The sequence below is a fragment of the Argiope bruennichi genome, chromosome 7 (assembly GCF_947563725.1).
Source record: "Argiope bruennichi chromosome 7, qqArgBrue1.1, whole genome shotgun sequence".
Classification (NCBI taxonomy): domain Eukaryota; kingdom Metazoa; phylum Arthropoda; class Arachnida; order Araneae; family Araneidae; genus Argiope; species Argiope bruennichi.
In genome coordinates, this window is record NC_079157.1 from 3,962,899 (window position 1) to 3,985,755 (window position 22,857).

Here is a 22,857-nt window from a genome sequence, read left to right on the forward strand (position 1 = left end):
CAATCCAAAACCTTTATTTTCTTTTTTTGAAACAAATTCTTTGTTAGCTTAGAAGGATGGCATGGGACAAGATCTTTTTGAAAGATACCAACACTACCAGCGAACGTTTGCATCATAGGCACAATTTTACTTTCTATTATAGAAATGTATTGCTTAGAGTTCATCATCCCTTCAACTAGTACTAAGCTGCCAGGTCTTTCAGGAGTAAAATAACCATAAAACATCTGTTTCTGAGAGTGCTTAATTGTTTGAATAAGATGTTGTTCCCTGATGGGTTCTCCGCTACTTCGCCTGACAAATCTTGGTCGAAACCCTTGCACAAGAAAATGTGTTTTGTCGCTAAATACAACCTCCTTCCAATCTTGTGCAGTCCAGGATTGATATTTCCTATCCAAATGTTTTTTCTTCATTGCAGGTGTTAATAACTTTTTTTTATTGATTTTCTTGCAAATCTCCCAGCTTCACTAAGCCTTCATCGAACTGTCGATGAATCCACGCTCACATCAGTAGCTAATAATTCTCTCTGAAGATCTCTACTTGTTTTGTAAGGATGCATTGTACTATTTCGTACAAGAAATTTGTCTGTTCGAAGTGTAGTCTTGCGTTTGCATCCACATTTACTATTTCATTTCGGAGACACTGTCTTTTGCTGATTAATAATCCTAGAAACACTGGATTTTCCAACTCTAATTACTGCAGCAATATCCCTCACAGCCCTAGAAGTATGCTGACTAAGGGTAACAATTCTAGTCCTTTTCCTGGGAGTGATATCCATTTTTTAATACATGTCAGAAGGAGACAATTCACACAAGCGACCACTTTTTATAGCAACTGAAGGGAAAAAATTTCGACATGTCATGATCACGTGGTCAAATCGGTTTAAACTAGTCAAGGACAGTCAGAAGTTCTAAGAAAATGCAGTTGAAAACGGTTTGAGACAGAAAATCCCCGAAAAAGGAACAATTTCCTTAAAAAATCTGTTTGTCCCAATTAATTTGCACAGTACTGTATTCCATTACCGAACGTTTATAAACTATTAAAATTGTGTCAAGAAAAGTGACTAATTTTTAAAAAAATTATCAAAAATCAGTAAATTACATCAAAAATGGAGAATAAATTTCAAACATGTTTGCAACAACATGTTTGCTCTCTTCAATGGTGTAGGTTTTATAATTTTTTTTCCTACAATCATTATAAATGACATTATGGGCAAATAAATGCAAAAAATCATCTAGAACAAATTGAAAAATTGAATTAAAAACAATTTCTATGATAAATTTTAAAATTAAGTTTTTAAGGTTTCTTAAGCCACTACCTATGTACCAAATTTCATGTCTGTAAGTGCAGTAGACTGTAAACACATATGTGCACAGACACTTCCTTTTGTAAGTATAGATTTACTTTTATTTCCCCCCCCCTTCAAATTTACATCTAATGGATGACTAATGACTTATGCATGAGCACAAAATTTAATTATATCAATTGATTAACTTATTATTGGCATAAAAAAAGCAAATATTGCTTATATAAATTTTCGTATGAAATACAAGAATTCAAAAATTCAAAACTCTTAACATAAAGATTTGAAAGTTTAAAATCGAGTACTGTATCCATTTGTACAAATATGAAACAAATCAAACTAAATGAAAATTTTTGAAAATGGGATAAACTTGGAAGAATAGTCAAGTGAGATTAATTGTATTAACTCTTTACTATTGAGCAGCTATGAAATACATGGAAACAGCATCAAATATAAATGTATGTGAAGCGTTTTGTGTAACAGTAATATACAGCTACTAGAAAACATCGATGTATTTTGAAGCTACTGACTATTAGAAGCATTCAGAAAAAGGGGGGGGGGGGGACTTTTACTGGTCGATTAATTTTAAAACTATTTTGCTTTTCATATAACAATATGTATAGCTGGATATTATCTGTTAATTATTTAATGTGAACTTCAATCATTGGTCTTATAGCTGCCAAATTTGAAAATTTTTACTTTTTGATTGTAGATGCTCACTAAGAAAGAAAGAATTTAAGAAGATAAGATTTAAAAAAATAATTTAGATGCAAAACAATTAAAAAATAACCAGAATGTGAAGATTTTCCCCTCAAAAATTTCAAATCAAAATTTTCAATTGGACACAATCATTTCATTACTCTATTCTACTCTTTTCTTTTCTTTTTAGAATTTTCAATGAATTTTATTTACATGCAATTTTTTTACCCCTCTAATGCTAAAAATATTTTTAAAGCATACTTTATAACACTATTATGTTTTAGTAACTACATTTATACATATACATGCTGCAATGATATTAACTATGTTTTTTATACTCATGTTATTTTTGGTAAAATAAAAAAAAAACATATTTAAAAGCAGATAAATCATTACTAAAATATTATTGTTTTATGATGTTTCACTTTAGAGGTTTAAATCTTTTTATAGTTTTACTCATTATGTTTAAAAGAAACCCAAAATGATTAGTTGTGAATTTTGTAACTTTTCTCTTTATTTTGAAATGTTGTGCATAATAACAGATGGTAAGTTTAAAACCTAATATAATAAATTTTATAATGAAATAAATTATTCCTTTCCTATTATGTGACATTTCAATTTGTCCAATATCAGCAATTCAAATTTTTGCAACTTATTCAGACTTAGGCATTTTCAAATAATTTTATTCATTAAAAAACATCTAAATTTAATTTAAGGAGAATAATTTATATTCCACCCCATTATTTCTATGCTTAATTTTTTTTTTTTTTTTGCTTATAATTGAAAATTTTCCATGGCTAGTTTTGATATAAGTAAGGGTTTTTCATTTAATTCTTCAAGATTTATATCTGGATCTGAATTAAATAAGTTAAATAAGTAATCAAGATGCAAAATTGTGAATATGAAGAATTTTTAGTTTGCTATCTAGCTATTTAATAAATGATCCCTAAAATGTTTTAGTGTGATTTTCTGATTCAAAACAACTTCATATGTATGTTGAATGAAAATGATTTATATGTTAATAAGAATGTAATATAAATAATACAAAATGTTTAGCCTCTTGTTCAAACTTTGTATTCTAAAAGTTTTAAATTTATGCATAATCTCTGAATGAAATGTGTTTTCTGAAACAAAATTTGAAAATGATTCTATCTTTCAAAAATTAAGAATTTTTGATAAAAGATGAAGATAATCTGAAATTTTGGCTGTATCCAGATCTTAATCACTTTTGCTTTAATGAAATAAAAAAGAAAATAAATTGTTACTTTTTTATTTATTTTCTTTGAAAGAAAAATTCATTTATAATGATATTGTAAGAATCATATTTTAAAGGTATTTTTCCTATTTAGATAACATCAGTTGCTCTTCAGATGGGTTCTGAGGATTACTTATGTGCTGTTTTGCACTGGACAACTCCACCTGAGACATTCTCTTTGGTCACTCCTAGTGCCACTGCAATCAAGGCTGGATCTTTCAGTGATGATCCTACCTTCCAAAGTATCATTCCACTTTCTCATACAAAGTGAGCTCATTGAATTTTATGCATTATCACTAAGTTTTTAAAATATAGTATAGGAAGAAAAAAAATTGTCATGTTTTCATGAACTTTTTAAATTATGGAGCCTTTAAAAAATACTGATGCTGCTAAAACTCATGCCCCCCCCCCTTCAGATTCTTTGGTATCTGTAATCAAACTATGTAAACTTTAAAAATTTTATTTATTTATTTAAAATATTTCATGGAAATTTACTAAATAACAATTTTTTGCTTCAAATTCTTTTAGATATCATTGATTAGTCATAGATCTATTATCCATTTAGCATCCATCATAGTTGTCCATAAAATTGTCTTCCTTAAGATGGAATGCACTGAATTTTTTTATGCACTGGAAAGCAATATTTCAAATTCATAACAATAATATTTTGTTGCCTCTTTTTTAAAAAAGTTTCAACTTAGAATTTGCTTTTCTACCAGACTGAGCAGCTTGCAATTTATTTGCAGCTTGGAAAATGGATATAAAATACTTACATTTCCAGTCCTTTATTAATTTTGGTTTAAGAAGGCATGAAAATAAATCAGACATAATATCATTAAAATCAAAGAAAATATTATCCATGTTCAATAAATTTGTTGGCTTATTCTAGTTGAAATCTCACATTGGTAAAACACAGGCAATGAGATGTTCTGCAATTTTCCAAACCTAATAAAAAATATACAAGAATCTAAGAATATCCCTTTTCTTTCTTCATTGTTTACAAAGTACTTAAAAAGAAATAATCGGAACTTGATTTGGCAGGAGTTGGAATTGTGTAAAAGGGTTAAAAATATTGTATTCTTTCCTATTTTGAACTATTAATCTTTAATAAATTTTTAATATATTTCAGAACTAAGCATAATCTTTTCTTTTATATTTAAAGTATTTCCACCTTTTTAATATTTCATTATATTTATGTGGCAGGGAAACTATTTTTATCAATATTTATTTGAGTGCATTTATACAAAGATCTTTCATTGAATTAGCCACTTTTTACTATAATGAAGCAAATTGGTTTCTGAATACTCATAAAAAAAATCAAGAGTCTCTATTCTAGATCAGGAAGTGTTTTTTAAGTTTCTAATCAGATGTGTTATTAGATTGCAGATCCTGAGTATTTGTGATTTAGTCACATATTGTCTGGTCTATGGCAATGACATTTCATGCATGTCCTTTTGCTTTGCATGATTGGGAAATATATTTACTGCCAAACAAATCGTGATACTTCCACTCTGGCCACATATCTTAGCTCATTTGTATTACTAAAGAAGTCATTAAGTTCACGTAAAGTTACGTAAAATATTTAATTGAAAATGTTAGTAATCTTCAATCTTAGTGAACCAGTTAATTGCCAAAGGCAGCTACCATTTAATAAAATTAGCATGATTTTTATATTCTAAAATTCTTTATTTACACTCTTTGCCCTTTTTTTTTTTTCAGCAATTGAATGTTAATGAAGTAGTGATATAATGTTTAATATTACTAATTGTTGCATAATAAAATAATTTTAAATATGCAATGGAGGTGATTAAATAAGAGTTTTCAAATGGAACTTGCATAATTTTTTAAAAACAATTATATGTGATTGGTGAAAGGTATTTAGCAATTACAGGTGGCATTTTATATTAATTTATAATTGGATACTTATTTACTTAATACTCAATTCATTTCATCAAATGTTCTATAATAAAAAATACTATACTAATGTTGGCTCTTATTTTTTCTCTAAAGATGCTTGAAAAGTGCTTACCTTTTAAGATAAAATTTTGCACACCTTGATAAGTTTTATACCAGTTTTATTTGAAGTTATTAGTTACACTACGGTACAAATATTAATACCCCTTGTGTAAATATGGCGATATTTACATAAAATGGAGAACACAGTACTGTTCTCAGATTCTCTTGCTCAGAGAGTCATTAAAAATCACCATCTTTGTACTGAGTAGACCATACTTGGTGATACTAAAATGGAATGGTATATACAACTAGAAGACTGATTTTCTGTCTACTATTTTATTTAAGTTTTTAAAAGTGTGCAATCAAAATTGTATTCAAATCAATTTACTTCATATTGCTCTTTTTACTATAGCATGTTCATGATGAATTTATTTTTTCTTTTATTTATTTCTTCAATATTTAACACTGTTTAAAAAAATTAGATATATGTTTAATGGTTTTATCAATGTACATATTTCTCTTTTAGCATTCTTCCAAGAAATGCTCACATTACTATTAATATAGAACACCAGCCACCTGCTCTGATTAATGAATTTTATGTCTTTCGTTTATCGGTCACAAATGATGAAATTAGTAAAATTAGTAATGTTGTACTCAATGTTAGTCTTAAGGAAGGACAGGAGCAGTTTGTCCATGAAAGCAGTAAGTATTTTATTTTAAATTAATTATTCCATTTAAAAATTCCATTCTAAACGTAACATACAATAGAGTATGATTTTTTTTCAAATGCATGTAAATAATTCTTGAACTGTTATTGGTATATTGAATAGATATTCATTATATCAAAAATATATATAAATTTTGAGGTAGTAAAAAATTTACTTAATTTAAATAAATAATTTTACTTAATGTGAATTAACTTTCCCCTAAAAAAATATTTGCTTATTATTATCTTTTTTAAAATTCTCTGTAAAACTTGACAATACAGATAAAAGAAAGTTATTTCTTTACCAAAAATTAAGTATCTTCAACTGTATATGATGGATTGTAAATCCACTCCTCCCCCCCAAAAAATGTTCACAAAATTTTAATTGAGGGGGCATAAAATTTCTCTGAATTCTTTTTCTCGTTTTTTCCCAGTATAAATATGTTAAAAAAAAAAAAAAAACTTTCATTTTCTTTCTTCAATGAAAAAAATTTTCATTTTCTTTTTCCCCTTATATTTTTAGCTCATCTCTCAGATAAAGCTGAACATCCTCAAAAATGTGTCACATATTTGAAAAATGTTTCATTTGGTGATATGGATCCTGGAGAAAAGGTAGAATGAATTTATTTGAATGACAATTTTGCCCAATTATCAGTTTGGAATGGTAACTTTATTCACTTGTCTCAACTTCATTCAAGTGATTACACCATTAAAATGTTCTTAAAATATTGTCAGATATATTCTGATATTTTGCTATGTATCATAGAAATATTACAACAAACTTTAATCGTACATGAAATGAGTTGTAAAGCAGAATAAAAATTAGCAATTGTTTATTCTAAATAATGAAATATATATATTTCTTAATTTGTTTTTTCTTCTCCGTTATCTGATGATGTATTTTTTATATGTGTTTTTATCTTTCTTTATAAATTTATAAAGGAAATTAATATTTTTGCACCATATATATACATTTTATATTATTATATAAATTCATTTATTTTAGATTGAATTTTTGTTTATAGGCTGAAAAGTGCATTTTTATGAAAGCAACTGAAGTTTCTGTCCGAAAATTGAATTTTGAGGTATGATTTTAACATTATGTTATTTGTATATGTATTATATATAACTGCATTAAAATTCTAAAAGAATCTTTAAACATTAAAAAACTGTTATTGGAAAATTGCAGATCGAAACTTTAATTTTCTTCTGTAAATTGTGCTGCAAAATGTTAATTCTTTGACATTTACAATTGCTTAAAGGAGGAATTTTATGTAAATTACTGAAGTTACTAAAATAGATCTCTAAAGAAAATTAAAGGATTTATGTTAGTATCAAATTATTTATATGATATGCATCAAGTTATCTGCTTTCATGTGGGTTATGTGAACAGGGTGTGTAGCATCATTAAAAGACCTTAAAAACTGCTTATTTTTGCTAGTCCTTATATAAGGCATTAAAAGTGCTTTTTTTTTGTTGTTGTTGTTGTTGTCCAAATGTTTATTTTTTTCTTTCTTATGAAAAAAAATTTCATCATTTTAGTGAACAATGCTAGATCCGCCTCATTGATTATGTGTATTTTCTTTGTATTGTCTGATCTTTCATTGCTTAATGAATCAAGAGGTCATTTTAAAAGGTTTTTGTCAATTTAGGGAAATACTGAAAGTATGGGGAAAATCTATCTCTTTCATCTATTTGACTTTTCTTTCACCTGCTTTTGCTTGTTTGGTTTGAGGAAAATATTTTCATTTAGTAATAATTTTATTCATTAATGTAAAACCATTTTTAATTTTTACAAATAACATCAACTTACCATTTCTTTCCTGTGCATGATTACTTATTTGTAGGGCTTTTGCTATTTATATTTCAACTTCATTTTGTGAATTGCCATTAAAGGATTATTCAAATAGTTTTACTCTAAATTTAGAACTTTTAACAAAAAATTTAGAACTTTTAACAAATATTTAGAACTTTTTAACAATATGAAAAAAAAAAAAAAAGGTGTATTTTTAAAAGTAAATACACTAAGTGAGTCAAGGCTTCCAAAAATGAAAGTAAAGTAAAATGTTCATGGTGCTTTAAGTTATTTATAGGCTATTTTAGCTTTGCCAAAACATACCAGAATTAAATAAATAAGATTAAAATTTACTTTTTTGCTTACAGAGTTTTTAAAGAGAATGTTGTAATTTGATTCTAATGTATGTCTGTCTGTTCTATGAACACAATATCTCAAAAATGTTTTGAGTTTGAATTTCTTTATAACAAATTCGCAGATTTCTATTAAATCTTCTACAAAATCCATTTCAAAGATTTGTTTTCCCACTTTGTATGCTTGTTTCTGTACAACTAAACATAATGCCTTCAAAATTCAAAGAGCTACAATGGTGAAATTTGGTACACAGTTTTAATATCGAAAGTAAATTTTGATCCAGATAAATTTATGAGTTGAAAAACTGTCAGTCTATATATTCGCATGATTGTAAACACTATAACAAAAAAAGAAATGCAACTTCAATGAATAAAATTCGGCCAGATATTTTGTTTTTAAAATTGTAACTATGTCATAAATCTTGGATTCAATTGGCTGACCAAAAAACTTCAAAAATTCATACATTATTTTTTTTTAAATATACTGTGCAGCAAAAAACGCTCATGTGTAGGATTCTGAAAATAAAAACCTCAGTAATTGTGGCTTTCATGTCCTTGCCTAAAGTCCCTAATTTTTAGGGTAGAGAGAAAAGTGGTAACAAATTTATTATTAAGTATGCAGTAAAGTCTTTTCTGCTGGCTTTACATGCATTGTTGAGATTATTAGACTATTTTTTCAAATGTATCATGATGATACACTTTTGCTTTTTTATGCATCTGATATACACAAGTTAATAAAACTGTGATTGTTTTTTTTCAACTTGTAAAAGAAAATTTCTTATTTGAAATTCTTTCAGGAAATTTCTAATACCTGTTTATTTTTTAATGCTACATAATATTCTGCAATTGATAAAATGAGTTCAAGTAAAATTGGAACAAATTATTATAAATTCATGAAAGAAATATCTGATAAAGTTATGTGCTGTTCAAGTGTGATTACCAGTAACTTGTTTTAAAAATGTAGAAATGTGTTATGAACAGATTTCCAGTAAATTATACACAATTAAGAAATGTTGTTTTGGTAGAGAGTAAGTAAGTGTGAAGAAAAGAAATATGTTGTGTTCTGTGCTTCCATCAGGAAAAGTAAAAAGATGAAGATGCTATTGTCATGTAGTTAACAGCTAATTTTTTGGGGGGTCAGATCAACTTAATTCGATTTTGAGATTTTAATGTCAAGGAAAATCAGACTGGATGATTTTTTTAATTCTTTATTTGAAGATCATAATTTAAAATAAGGAAAGAAATATGGAGATTTTTGGAAATTATTTTTATCCTTTCTCATGAGCAATCATCTGTTGAAAAAAAATTCAACATTATTAAAAAAAAAAAAAAAAAAAAAAAGTGGGAATTTGAATGAAAAATATATGTTTCATGATATGTAGTCTGTAACCACTTAACGCAGTCTGGCAGAATCCATTCAGTAAATATCGCTAAACAACAGGGAATATTAGCAATATTAACTCATTCAAAATACTGCCTATTTTTTATAAAATTAATATTTTAATGACTTTGACTTGACTAAAAGATATTTTAAATGACTTAATTTCAATGTTCATGAAAAATATTCAATAATTTTTGCTTGTATTTTATGTTTATAGTTATATAAAGTTGATCACTTAATTAATATGCTACTTACTTTTATTTCAGTGAACTTATAGTTCTGTAATCAAAATTACTACGTTTAGTTCTTGTTTTTTCTCTAAAGGTGCTTAAAAAGTACTTATTTTAAGATAAAATTTGTCTTTGCACCCTGATGAAACATTTTTATGAATTTTGCAATGTTCACTTATTCTTTTACGCCAACAAAATTCCATTTAAATGCAGAATACTTAAAAAAAATTTAAAAAACATGTATTAACTTTACACAATTATGACAAGTGATTTTTAATTAGGAAGTTGTATTCATAAGCAGAACTTCTGTCGAAGAATTGTTTATGTAAAGTTTACTATTGAAGGATGTATTAACTTATTGTTATGAAGCTAGTGGGCATTTATTATATTAATTGCTATTAAGAAGTCATGATAGATATGCACTGAGAGCATTTCCCAGACTTCACCCTTTTCATCTTGTCTCCTTGTTATAGCATGATATAACATGAGGATATTTATTTTTCCTTGTACAAAGACCTTAATGTTTTTAAAGAATATATTTTTATGGATTTATTTTATTACATTTAGATAAAATATGACATAGATGTGGAAATTGATGATCAATTGTTACATTGTTGCTGTAGCAAAACCCAAGACTTGGAAGTTTTTACTGTGGAACCATTTGAATTTGTTTTTAAAATTTTAAGCATGAAGGTATGTCTTATTCAATTTCAAAAGATATAAAATTTTTACAATTGCATTTAGTATCTCTGTTTTATTTCATCTCATTTATTTTTTCATTTATCATATTTCATTATTTTGACATCAATCACAGTGAATTTTCTATTTTCCTTCTGAGCAGAGTTTTAAGTATAATAACTTGTGAAAATAATTTCTTTTTGACATTTAAGCTGTTTAGTTTTTGATTATTTTTTCTTCTAGAAATGTTAAATTTCTTTATTTGCAGTTTTTTAATTCTTAATTTTTATTGGTTTTTTTAAAATGAAAAAAATAAGGTCTTTTTGGTTTGAGATTTATGCATCTATTTATTTTATTCATAAATTAGTAGAAATTTCCTGTACATACCTCCCCATCTAATATATATATATATATATATATATATATATATATATATATATATATATATATATATATATATATATATATATATATATTCTTGTGTAGAAAACATAAATTCCATTATGTGAAGTGGTCGCTATTTCTTATTTATTTTTTACTCTGTTAAAAGTATTTTTTTTAAAAAAGTAATTAACTCCAAGGAATCTGTCTTGTAAAAAATCCTTTTAATTACATTTTATTATCGTTATTAATGGATATTTATCCAAAATTATATAAGACTTTCTAAATTTGTACTCATATATTTTACAGTTTGAAGAACAGCAATCTGTTCGAGCTGAAGAACCATTTATTCTTAAAATCGATATTCATTCTTATTCTTCTCTTCCATTGCTTCTAGAAGACTCGTCGATTGAATTGGTAAGTCCTGTTTTTACTATGAAGCTACCTAAAAAATTATATTAAAGTAAATTCATTGATTGGGTATTAAATTCTAAGTTCTTTTATAATTTCAATATTTACCTATAACATTTAATTAATTTAAATATATGCAAAGAAGAATGCATATAATTTTTAAAGAAAAATTAAGAAATGCTGTGATTGATTAAAGAATTCTTGTAAAAAGTGCAAAGAGAATAATATTAATCTGTTAATAGTTTATGATGACAATAGAAACAATTGACTGCATAATCTGTGCACAATATAATACTTTTATTTGTTTTATGATTATAAAAAAAAATTATTAAATTTCTATTATAGATTTTGGTTGTCTAGGAGAACCATTATTGGTGTGTCAAAGTAGATTCTTTTCAAATACTCAGTTATTTTAAAAGTCACCAAGATTATAAATAGGACTCTTTAATTGATTTTAATCATATAACTCTTAGCTTTCTTTTAATTGTCTTCTTAAATTGTCACTGACAATAAAAAAAAAAAATCTTTTTTTTTAATGCTTGTCATGTTCACATGATATGTAAGGAACAATATATGACATACTAAATCTTAAAATTGGCAGTTAATTTTGTGAATGCAGCTCATACAAAAAATTTTATGAGCACTTTTAATCTAAATATAAAGTACTGAATCCATTGTTGTCATGTGCATTTTTGCAAGATTTAGTTATCAGATAATAATAAGATTTCTAAAAGAGGTTATTATCATGATATATTTGAAATTCGTTTCATGAAATATGTGTTCAAAATAAATTTTTCTCTAACATCGAAACAATATTTATTTACCAATAATATATTTTTTTGTTGTAATCATAATAGCTACCTTATTCTCCCCTGAAATATTATTGGTGTATTTCAGCTGATATTTACATTTTAAGTTAATTCATTGATCTTATAAGGGCTTTGAAATGTTTTGAATTGTCAGTGGTATTTTCTGCTAGTTCATTGTTATGCTGTAGTGGAAAATCAATTAGTTTTTCTTCAATATTGGTATAAATTTAATTATTTAAATGTATCAGCTAAATTCAGAAATCATGTTAAACTTAAGCTCTTGTATTTCAGCCTCACCAGCTAAGTTTTGTGGATAAAGAAGTGACTTCACAATTGCAGAACTGTAAGTTGTGTGCTTTTTTTTTTTTTTTTTCCCTAACAGCACTACAAAAAAATCATTATAAACCTTATTAAAGAAAAATAAAGAAAGCATTGTGGTCACAGACATTTATATCTGTACACTTGTAAAGCTGTAATTCTGAAATATACCCTAAAAAGTATTATTCTTTGGGAAGAATAGAATTTAAGGGGAGAAAAACAGATTTATTGAAAAAAAAAAAAAACTTTAATTTATAAATTTGAAATATTACTTCAATTTTAGTATATTCAAGAAAAAAATACTTTTAAACAATATAATTTTTTTTCAGTTATTCAAAATGATGAAAGATACTCAATCTAGACTTAATTTCTTTTAATTAGTTACATTTGTTAATGTACCTTTTAAACCAAGCTGGAGGAGACTGGGAAATACATAATTTCTAATTAGAGGGTACATAATTACTAAAAAAGAGGGTCTCATTTTCAACAAACTTTTAAGTGTCATGCTGATTGAAAAAATTAATTGATTTTTTCAGTTAGCTTTTAATATATATTAGGGTTGACATGAAAATGTTTTTTCATTTTGCTATATCATGAAAAAGTTGTAAAATAATAAGAAATGAAATGAAATGAAAAATTAATAAACTTGATTGATATCTTCTGCTCCTATATAGAACTGAAACATTGTAAAATATGATGAAAATTTGTCTTCAGTTTTTAAAATTTTTCTTTTAGAATAGTAGTAGAATTTTTCTTCATTTTTAAAAAAATTATTATTATAGCATTAATTGTTGAACACTTAACTTCCTAAAAGTAATAAAATGTATTTTATCACAACTATTCTCTTACTTCCAGTTTCACTGTGGTGAATATGTCATTTGTGTACCAGCCATGACTTTATTAAAGAACTTTTAAAAGCCCCCCACCCCCCAAGATACTTTAATAATGAAGAAGAAGAAGAATAGAGTTTTCCTTTTTTAAGACATTCCTTTTTTGCATATTTTCAGAAAATGTATTTCATACAAAGTATAGGAATCACTAGCTCAACTAGACGTAATGGATTTTAAATTGTAGCCTTTAGGAAAGCAAACTCATTACCACAAATTTCTCTAAAAATGCTTCATTTTTGTATGTTTAATCGCTCTCTATTAGTCTATATTAAAAGACATAAGATCTTATAATTTGAAAGAGATAAGTACTATTTGATTTTTATTTACATAATGCATTTAATTCAGTATTTACTTAGTATAGTATCTACATAGTTGTAAAATATCAGGAGGGAAACCTTTTAAGACTTTGATGGAATTAATGTTTGGTTACAAGTAGAAGTTGAATTCTTCTATAATAGATTTTTGATTACCATTTTTGCATATCTTTTTTTACAAAAATTGAATATATAAGCACAACTTATTTCAAACCATGAATGAAAAAGAATATATCCATTGAATTGTTTTAGTTTTTTTATAATTTCCATCCGGACTTGGTAACAATACCAAAAAGTCATAATCACTGATGTAATATTTTAAAGCAAATATTTGTTTCTAATAATGAGATTTTGAAATGTTAATGTACTATTAAATGTTCTTGCCTCCTTTCAGTATCCTTGCATTTTAGTGAAGCAGCCAGTGAATGCTTTGTTTTAGTAACTCCTTTAGAGTGCCCTGCCAGAATGAGTACTGGAACTTTTTCATTGAAATGGAAAAGGTATGAATAATGTTAATCTTTCAAATGTTAACTCTGTATTTGGTATCCTGTTTTTATTATTTACTAGAAATGTTAATAACATTTAATTTCAATTAAATCGCTTATATTTAGCTTGATGTTCATGATTCTCAACCAATTATATATAAGCATAAATTTGTAATAGACTAAAGCCTTATACCCGTTTTAATATATATATATATATATATATATATATATATATATATATATATATATATATATATATATATATATATATATATATATATATATATATATATATATATATATATAATGTAAGAACTCTTTCTTTTTCTAAGTTCAGTAATGGAATAAAATTCTTCTTGAGATGCACATTTTCTTTTTAATTGGAAGATATTACTTTAAGATAAATAATAAATACATAATTTTTGCTCCTTTTCTTTGCTCTAAATTCAAAAAGTGTTTACTAGAAAGGTTTCTTTCATTGTGGTATATCTGGAAAATCTCAATGATGCATTGATGGAAAAATAGAATAGAGGAATTCCCCCCCAAAAAAAGTTTTAATCCTAGGTTCCTCAGAATGATCATAAAGTATTAACATTGTTTAACATTAGAATTTCTTAAATTTTTTCCTTATGCAGCTATTAACTTCCAATTTATTAATTTTCATTATATTAAATATAAATATAACTAAGGAATGAAAATTGAAAATAATAAATAAGTCTATAATTAATAAAAAACATTAATTAGAATTTAAACCCAATGTTTTAAATGACGATGACTATTTAAATTATTTTTGCATGGTATTGAAGAATTTTGTAAGGCAATTACAGACTACGAGTTTATGAATCATAATTTAAAATATTCTGTTTTTCTTTTATTTAATTCAATTACACATCTATAAAAAATTATAAATTTAGATTTCTTTTCAGAATTTGATAAAACAATTCATTGGTTTTACTATTATATGTTTCCCTTTCTTTGAGTACTGAATTTATTGTAAATTAAATGTTTGCACTTTATAACACTTCTACTAAATTAAATATGCAAAATTAAGAAATATTTTAGTTTAGAAAGTGTAATTCAAAATTTTGAATTGCCAATGCAAGGATTTTTTTTAGTTTTGCTGTAATTTGCTGGTGCACACACACACACACACACACACACACACGCACGCACACGAGGAGAAATAGATAATGTCAATAAATCATTCTTGTTAAACAAATATTTATTTTATTTATTAAAAATTGTATTTTTTATAAAACTTATTTTATTGTGTTGTAAAATGCTGTTTTACAGGGATTCACAAGATGAATTGCATCATTCTGTCGTCACACCTGTACATCTACCCTTCCTTGATGTTATTCAATCACCAATCTATGTAGAATTGAATTGCCCTGCTTATGGTGCTGTGCGTACTCCCATGACAATTACATATACTATTTACAACCGAACCAGTTTTGTTCAAGAAATGAAACTTGCATATGAGAGCAGTGATGCTTTCATGTATGCTGGAAACAAAGATGTAAGAATTTTGAGTGCTTTTTAAATGTAATATGTTAGGTAGGTGGCTGTAAAATAACATGAAAATATTTGGAGCTTAATTGTGAAAATTCGGTTCAATCAAATGTAATCAAATTTGGGCTATATATTATTTTGGCTATTGGGTTTAGATTATTAGATTAAAAAACAGTTTGCAACTTATGGCATTATACATCATATGATATTTACACTTCATGTGCACAATTTGCCTAAACAGTTAGTCAGAAAAATTACAAAAGCTGTAGTTACCACTATAAATTTTATTTTGTCTTTTGTCATTATAGGTATATGTCATTGAATGAATTATCATTCAGCTGTATTTAAAAAAAAAATGCATTCTTTGGATTGAATGTTCTTCAAAAGAATATTACAGTTTTATGTTGGCTTGTCTGATTTGTAGAGTTGTGAAAATTTGCACACAAGTTTCAGTATTCTGAGTGTAAGCAATGTAAACTTGTTTAACCACATGTATTAACTATGTCAAAATAAATTTATAGTAGAAATTATGATTTCTGTGGTTTCAATTTTTTTGACTAGGCAAGCTATATATGCACCATATAGTAGTTGTTAGAAAACAATGAAAGTTTTTCCTTTGTTTGCATAAATGGAAATTTCATGGTCAAATTTGATTATATAAGGCTAAATACATCTCTTCAGTTTGTCTCCAAATAACTTATACTATTTTATGGTTACCTTTTATAATTCTTTTATAGTTCTGTTTTATTACTATTTATTTGTTTATTTCTCTTCTTATCACGGAAATGGATATATCTCTTAATAAGCAACATTATTTCAATTTTCAAAATTTTGCGAGGAATGGGTAGATGAATGAAAATGTCTGTAATTAATAATGAATTTTTCCTTTCCAGCTCTGATCCCCTTACAATCAATAATGATTATTTTTTAAGATTTCTTTTCTTTACATCTGGTATGAATATTGCATGACTGTATGTAATAATAATAATTGTTTGGAGAATTTCTTCCCTCTCTTCATCTTGCAAAATTTAGAAAATGAGAAATTTTACTTACAAGGTGACATGCAATATTTTTGTTTTCAATTTTTGGAAAGAAGTAAATTATTGTTTAAAATGAAAGATTACAACAAATATATTGCCATCTTTATTAAATGCATAACATTTTCTGAAGAACTTTTAAAATAGTCAAATGCTGCTAGGCAAGTGTTTAGGAATGTGGTATACACAGTTTTCTGAGTTTTACATTTGTCAGTTAAAATTGAACTGCAATTTTAGATTTTTAAAACTCATTTTCACTGTTCTAGAAAGTTTAAAAACATGATTAATTATTTAAATCTTATATTTATAACTTTTATAAATATGCTTTGCATATCAGCTCAAATATAAAATCTCAATAATTTATATTAGTTATGTATTTTATATGATTATACATAAGTGAAGCATGGTATAATAAGGCTTGTATCACCTATTTTTTTCCTCTGAAGATTGTCGTATTTCCAATGTATAATTGAACTGATTATATGCTCTTTTAAATGGATAGCATATTGATAATACGTTTGATAGCTTTTTTACTAAGCAATATTAGATTGTTCTTTACCATATGTAATAAGTTTGTGCCTTCATTGTGCTGTTTTCTTAGATGTAAGGTTGTGCATGCCCTTTAGCCATTATATCAGATCTCTACAATGGACATTTTCCTAAAGACTAGGCAGATCTTAATTCTTGCCAAATATACTGGCATCTTAAATAAGATAATAAAAGAAAATTTTGCTTTTATCTGTGACCAGTACATTTCCTTACTATTGATAAGTTCACATGACGCTTTTACCACACCATTAATTTCTGATGTCAATGGGAATCTGCAAACTTTGTTACAATTTGTCTGCAGTTATATGACGATTTCTTTTGGCTGTAATCTGTATAACCATACTAATTTGCAATCATTTTAACCTGTCAACAAAGTTTTGATACTTAATAATTGTTCTAATGCAATTGAATCTTCTCCTGTGACCATCCAGTAATGCTTTTAGGAATTCCGAATTCATTAACAATTTTTTTTCATTGATCAACCTTCGTTTAATTTATCCATAGTATTTTTAAAGGTAAAATTATTTAGATGTTTTTTAATGATATAATTTCTTATATTAAGCAAGAAAGTATAAATTATTTGTATATTATATGCACTATATCTTTCCTATGATTAGTTATTATTTCAGTACCTTATTGCCACTCATAATTTACTTTGATATATGAAAATTAGCATTTTGTATTTGCCTTTTAATTCATGGGCATTAATGGATATTATTCAAGAAATATATAATTTAAATCTGTGTAAAATTTAATTATTCTTTATGCTTCCAGATGAAGTTCCGAATCTTACCAAGAGATTTGTACAAACTGACTTACAATTTATATCCATTGGTGGCTGGCTATGCTGTGCTGCCCAACATGCACTTGACTCTCAATGCTGAGAAGGCTAATGAACTTTGTTTAGATTCTTTAGTGAAAGAAATGACACCATCCCATATATTTGTCATGGTAAGTGGATGGGGTACATGCTATAAAATATGCAAAGTAACAGTGAAATGGTATGAACAAAAAATGGTAGTGAGTGGTAATTTCTTGTTCTGTTAAACTGTAATATACAAAATTTTATGTAAACAAGTGCTACTTTGCCAGTGATTTTAATGTTTTCCATTAAAAAATCTAAGTTTTATAAGAGAAAGATTTATAAAAGAGTAAGTAATTTTTTAATGGTGTAGATTTTTAAAAAATCATTGATTATATTGGTAATATTATTATAGATGCTTTATCATATTCTTTCCTCCCAAAAGCTACACACATATGTCCAAAAAATGTTTAAGAAGAGTACAATATCTCATGTTGAAACAGAAAGGATTTTAGTTCCTCTGATATTTCTTAAATGAATCTTTTCTATTGTTACATTTTTAGAATTTCAGACAAAGAAAAATTTGGTGTTTTTGTGTTGTTGCATCCACCTCTCAATTTTTTATTACTTATATTTATTATGCTAATGTAATATTATTCCACGATAATAGTTCTCAAAATATTTGCTTAGTTATATAGATTAATTTTGGGAAGAAATGGAACATTAATTTGGATTTGGGATTCCTTGATAGAAAAATGTTTACAGCAAAGGAAAATTTCGACATTTTAACTTTTAATCAATCTTATAAAGTGCTTCATTATATATAAGTTAAAAAAGGAACATTTTGGAGGAAAATTGGAGAAACACCCATAATTAAACAGATCATTCTTCGTTCTTATTTTGATATTGATTAGAACTTCTTAAATGGATGGTCAGTACTCATTAGGAATTGCAAAAAAGAATGTTAGTTGCTAAAATTTTCTTTGTTTTTCTTTCACCTTACTCTATATTTGTGTCAAAGATAAGGTAAGAATCTCATTTTATCTTTTCATGAAGCATTTTAAATTTCAAAAATAATTATTTCAAAATGAATATTTTTATTTATTATTTATTAACATTGATTTTTCTTATATTTTTGAAATGTTGCTCAAATGTTTTATTGAAATCTAATCTGTGATATTTTGTAATATAAAGAGCTTTAGGAAGGTTTTGTAATACAGTTTTATTTAATTTTTTCCCTATTAATTTTGGCCACATTCAATGCACTTTCAATCTTTAAACCAGCTCTTCCAATTTTTACTTGGAAGTAAAACATATTTGTTGTCCCAAGTTTTCTTAAGATCTTCATCATTGGAAAACCACAGCTCTTTCAGTTTCATTTTCAGATGAAGAATGATGCAAAGTTGCAGGGAACAAGATTTGGAGTATTAGGAGTGTGCTTAAGAAGTTTAGCTCTGTAATAGTCAAATATTCTGGGCAGGCTTTGCCACAGTGAAAGTACTACCAGATGGACATTCTAGATGTTCATTCTTAATTTTGGTCGCAGATTTTTAACAGATTTCAATGCTTTTAGGCATATTCTGTTCAGCTTATCACTTAGCTGTGACAATTCTCTGTGTGCCCAAAATGACATGTTCTACAATTCTAACTTAATTTGAAAAATGCAGCCATCATTTTCTTCTTCACAGATATATATTTCCTGACTAATATGGGGTGTAACCTCATCTTCAAAATCCGAAACCTTATATTGAGCCTTGGGAATCAAGTCTTATCTCTTGTCACAATGCTTTTCACCAAATCATGCATTGTATCATCTGCTCTTTAGTTAGCCTGTGTGGCTTATAGTGACAATAAAGTTAGTTCATGAGCAAGTGATTTTGCAGAATTGATGAATTGCTGGTGCATTTAGGCCTAAGATATCCTCTATCTGCTGATAAGTTGCTTGCTTTTCTTCATCAAGCATTTTTCTCACATCAATAATGGTTTTATCCATAATTGAGATTCATGATCTTCCTGCCTTCTCAGTATCTTTTAAGTAAAATTTCTCTTTTCGAATTCTCTTTACTACCTGATTATAATTGTGTGATGTTGACAAATATCATCTAGTGCTTATTTCTTCTAAGCACTGGTTTATATTGTCGCAACTTTAATTTAATGTGACTTGGCTAGGATTCGAAACCCGACCTTGTGTTTTGCAAGCACATACTTTACTTCTGAGCAACACTGGCTGTGTGCAGATCTTCCTTATGTGATAATATTTGAACTGTTCACAAAGTTATACCGTGAAACTGTCTGCATCTCATTTCGTGAGTATGTTACCATAGTGAGCATATTTTACAGTCACTGCTAATGAATAACTGAATTCACAGACTGGGTTCTGTTCCTGCTGTGCAGATGTGAATATATCTCAGCACACAGCAACATGCAGTCTCCAGAAATTCACTGTTACATTATATTGAAAAACTTTTCTGTGCCCTTTGAATTAATTAGATTTTTTTCAAGCCTTGGCTACGGATATCTGCACAAGAAAACATAATATTTATTAGATCAATTGTCATAATGTTGAATATTGGAGTTGAAATTTGGAGTGTTGGGTTGTCATCCTCATCATCTAATCAGAATTAAACTGCAATGCTCTTCACTCTCCACACTGAAGTCATATATCTTTGAAATTACATAATTTCATTTAAAAAACTTTGGAAGGATATTGCAGACTTTATTTATGCTAAAAAATATTTTGAAATGAAAGAAAAGTCAATGATGAGATGCTAACTTAATTTCTTTCATTTAAACTTAGCTTCATAATTAACAACTTCAATTATGGTGCTCAATTTGAAAATCAAGCACTGTGTGTTATTGAGGATATTAGAGCGGAAAAAACTGTTTTCTTTCACTACTTGTGTATTATGCCAGCAACAAAATATGTGTATTGGCAAATTTTACAAAATTTGATTCTTTTAATGAAAGATTCATTAAAATTGTAAGTTTTTATTATAGATATTTTATTTCACCATTTTCTTGTGACTTCAAATGTAATGTTATTTTATGATATGTTATTTTTAATTTCTTTTCTTCTTTAAATATTTTTTTATGGATGGGAAAAATATTGCACTTTTAAATTTCCCTCCGCTATTTATCTATTGATATTACCACTTAAATCATTAGTTCCATTTCCTCCTTATGGCTATACTTTGAGGTCTCCAATCACCTATACATAGTTTTGTTCGCCTCCTCATTGCATAACCATCACATGTGTGGTGGTTACTTGATGATAAAGAAGGAAAAAAAATGGTGTAAAGGAAATATAGTTTTCCAATTCCTTGACTTCCATTGAGAATACCAATAACTTGGAAAGGAGGAAGAGTATTTCCTGTTTCTTTATAAAATCCCCACTTAAAAGAGATAAAGAAATTTCATTTGACTTGTAATCGAAAGATTAATAGTTTCTTCTTTTGTTTGTTAGAAATTATTTCAATTTATATCTTCTGTTCCAGATTTTGGTTTTTAAATAAATTATGAACAAATCTTAATTTAAATTTTATTTCAATGAACCTTCAATTGTTACAAGTATTTTTTTTCTTCTAGCCTCATGGAAGAAAAAACATTGGTGAGCCGATTGCAATAGCCTGAGTGAATGAATGTCGAAATGTCCGTCTGACTTCTAAAATTTTGGACTGTGTGTTGAAAAGTTAATTAATTATTTGAGATTGTAAATTATGTATGTAACTATTATTTGTATATAAGAATTAAGAATAAAATATTTTTAAATGCTTTATGCAAAATTGAAATAAAATAACCCATTATCATTGATCAGTCGATAATGTATGTGCAAAAATATTAATCTAAACATTACATTAAATTTTTGTTATTCCTACTTATATTTATTACATCTTTATTGATTCCTCCTACTGAAAAAGGTGAAGGCACAGGAAAATTGATGTGGAAGCTTCACAAATACACAACAGAATTTATGATAACATAATGATATTTGGAATATTACATTACATAAGAAAATATTAATTTAGAATATAGTATATGTAAATTTATCTCTGTGTGTGAGGAAATATTCTGTGTTCCTTTCTATTTTAAAGCAGGCAGAAAGTAGTTTTTTTTTTTTTTTTCCCTTCTTCTTTTATTTAATTTCTAAAACAAGATCCTAAAAATGAAATTGAATCATTATTGTAAAATAACATAAAGGGAGTTGCATAATTTACAGAACAATTTACCAGTGAGTATCAATTTAACAGCCGTGTTACAGAAGCCAAAAACTAAAGTCAGTTCCCATATTCTGGGCGGTAGTCGTAAATTTTTCTTGACATTTCACAACATTATCAGATTTTAAGCAAATTTTTAATACATTCATACAATAATTATGTTATTCTTGTTAACCTTTTAACAGTTTATTAGAGGTAAATCAGCACTCAAAAATATAATAGTCAATGAACCGTTGACCTTGCATAAATACATAGAAACGGTTTAAATAAGCAATAAATGGACCATTTCCTATTACACATTAAACTAAGTATTTATTTAAAATCAATAGTGCAAGATCAGGAATCAGAATGAAGTCCTTCATCCTCCTTTCAGTTTTAGAGACCCACTGTTAAAATTTCTAATGACATGAGCAAACAGTAATTTCGTTATTTTAGATCTGTGACTTGTTTTTGACTAGAGTTTGCCCTCTAGATTCAAAATTAATTGCAATCTTTATCTATCACATCAACTTTTTAAGCTACAGAATACTCTTTCTTTATCTCATACAGAATGCAATATAAAGGAAAAACTTACAAAACATACTATTCACAGTTTTACTTATATAAAAGCTCAACAGTTATTGCAAGCTAAATTGTGTTCTTACAAATAGCAAAGTTTCCTTTTTTACCAAATAGTAAATATTCATATTAAGGTAAAAAGTATTGCTTTTAGCTTTTTTTGGAGTGTTTAATCTGTGGTGATTATTACTTGATGCTTCACCAACCATAGGCCATCGTATGTA

At 26.8% G+C, this 22,857-nt stretch overlaps 1 protein-coding gene across 1 annotated transcript in view; it reads left to right on the forward strand.

The window, feature by feature from the left end:
- LOC129975702 (trafficking protein particle complex subunit 11-like) overlaps positions 1-21,655 on the forward strand; it is a 60,474-nt gene extending 38,819 nt beyond the window's left edge. Inside the window, exons 21-31 of the mRNA XM_056088855.1 lie at positions 3,349-3,521; positions 5,737-5,912; positions 6,440-6,528; positions 6,942-7,001; positions 10,243-10,368; positions 11,044-11,151; positions 12,246-12,297; positions 13,871-13,976; positions 15,255-15,480; positions 17,834-18,010; positions 21,447-21,655. Of these exons, the coding sequence (XP_055944830.1) occupies positions 3,349-3,521; positions 5,737-5,912; positions 6,440-6,528; positions 6,942-7,001; positions 10,243-10,368; positions 11,044-11,151; positions 12,246-12,297; positions 13,871-13,976; positions 15,255-15,480; positions 17,834-18,010; positions 21,447-21,491 (1,338 nt within the window). The 3' untranslated portion in view covers positions 21,492-21,655. The remainder of the gene's footprint in view (positions 1-3,348; positions 3,522-5,736; positions 5,913-6,439; positions 6,529-6,941; positions 7,002-10,242; positions 10,369-11,043; positions 11,152-12,245; positions 12,298-13,870; positions 13,977-15,254; positions 15,481-17,833; positions 18,011-21,446) is intronic.
- The last annotated feature ends 1,202 nt before the right edge of the window (positions 21,656-22,857 follow it).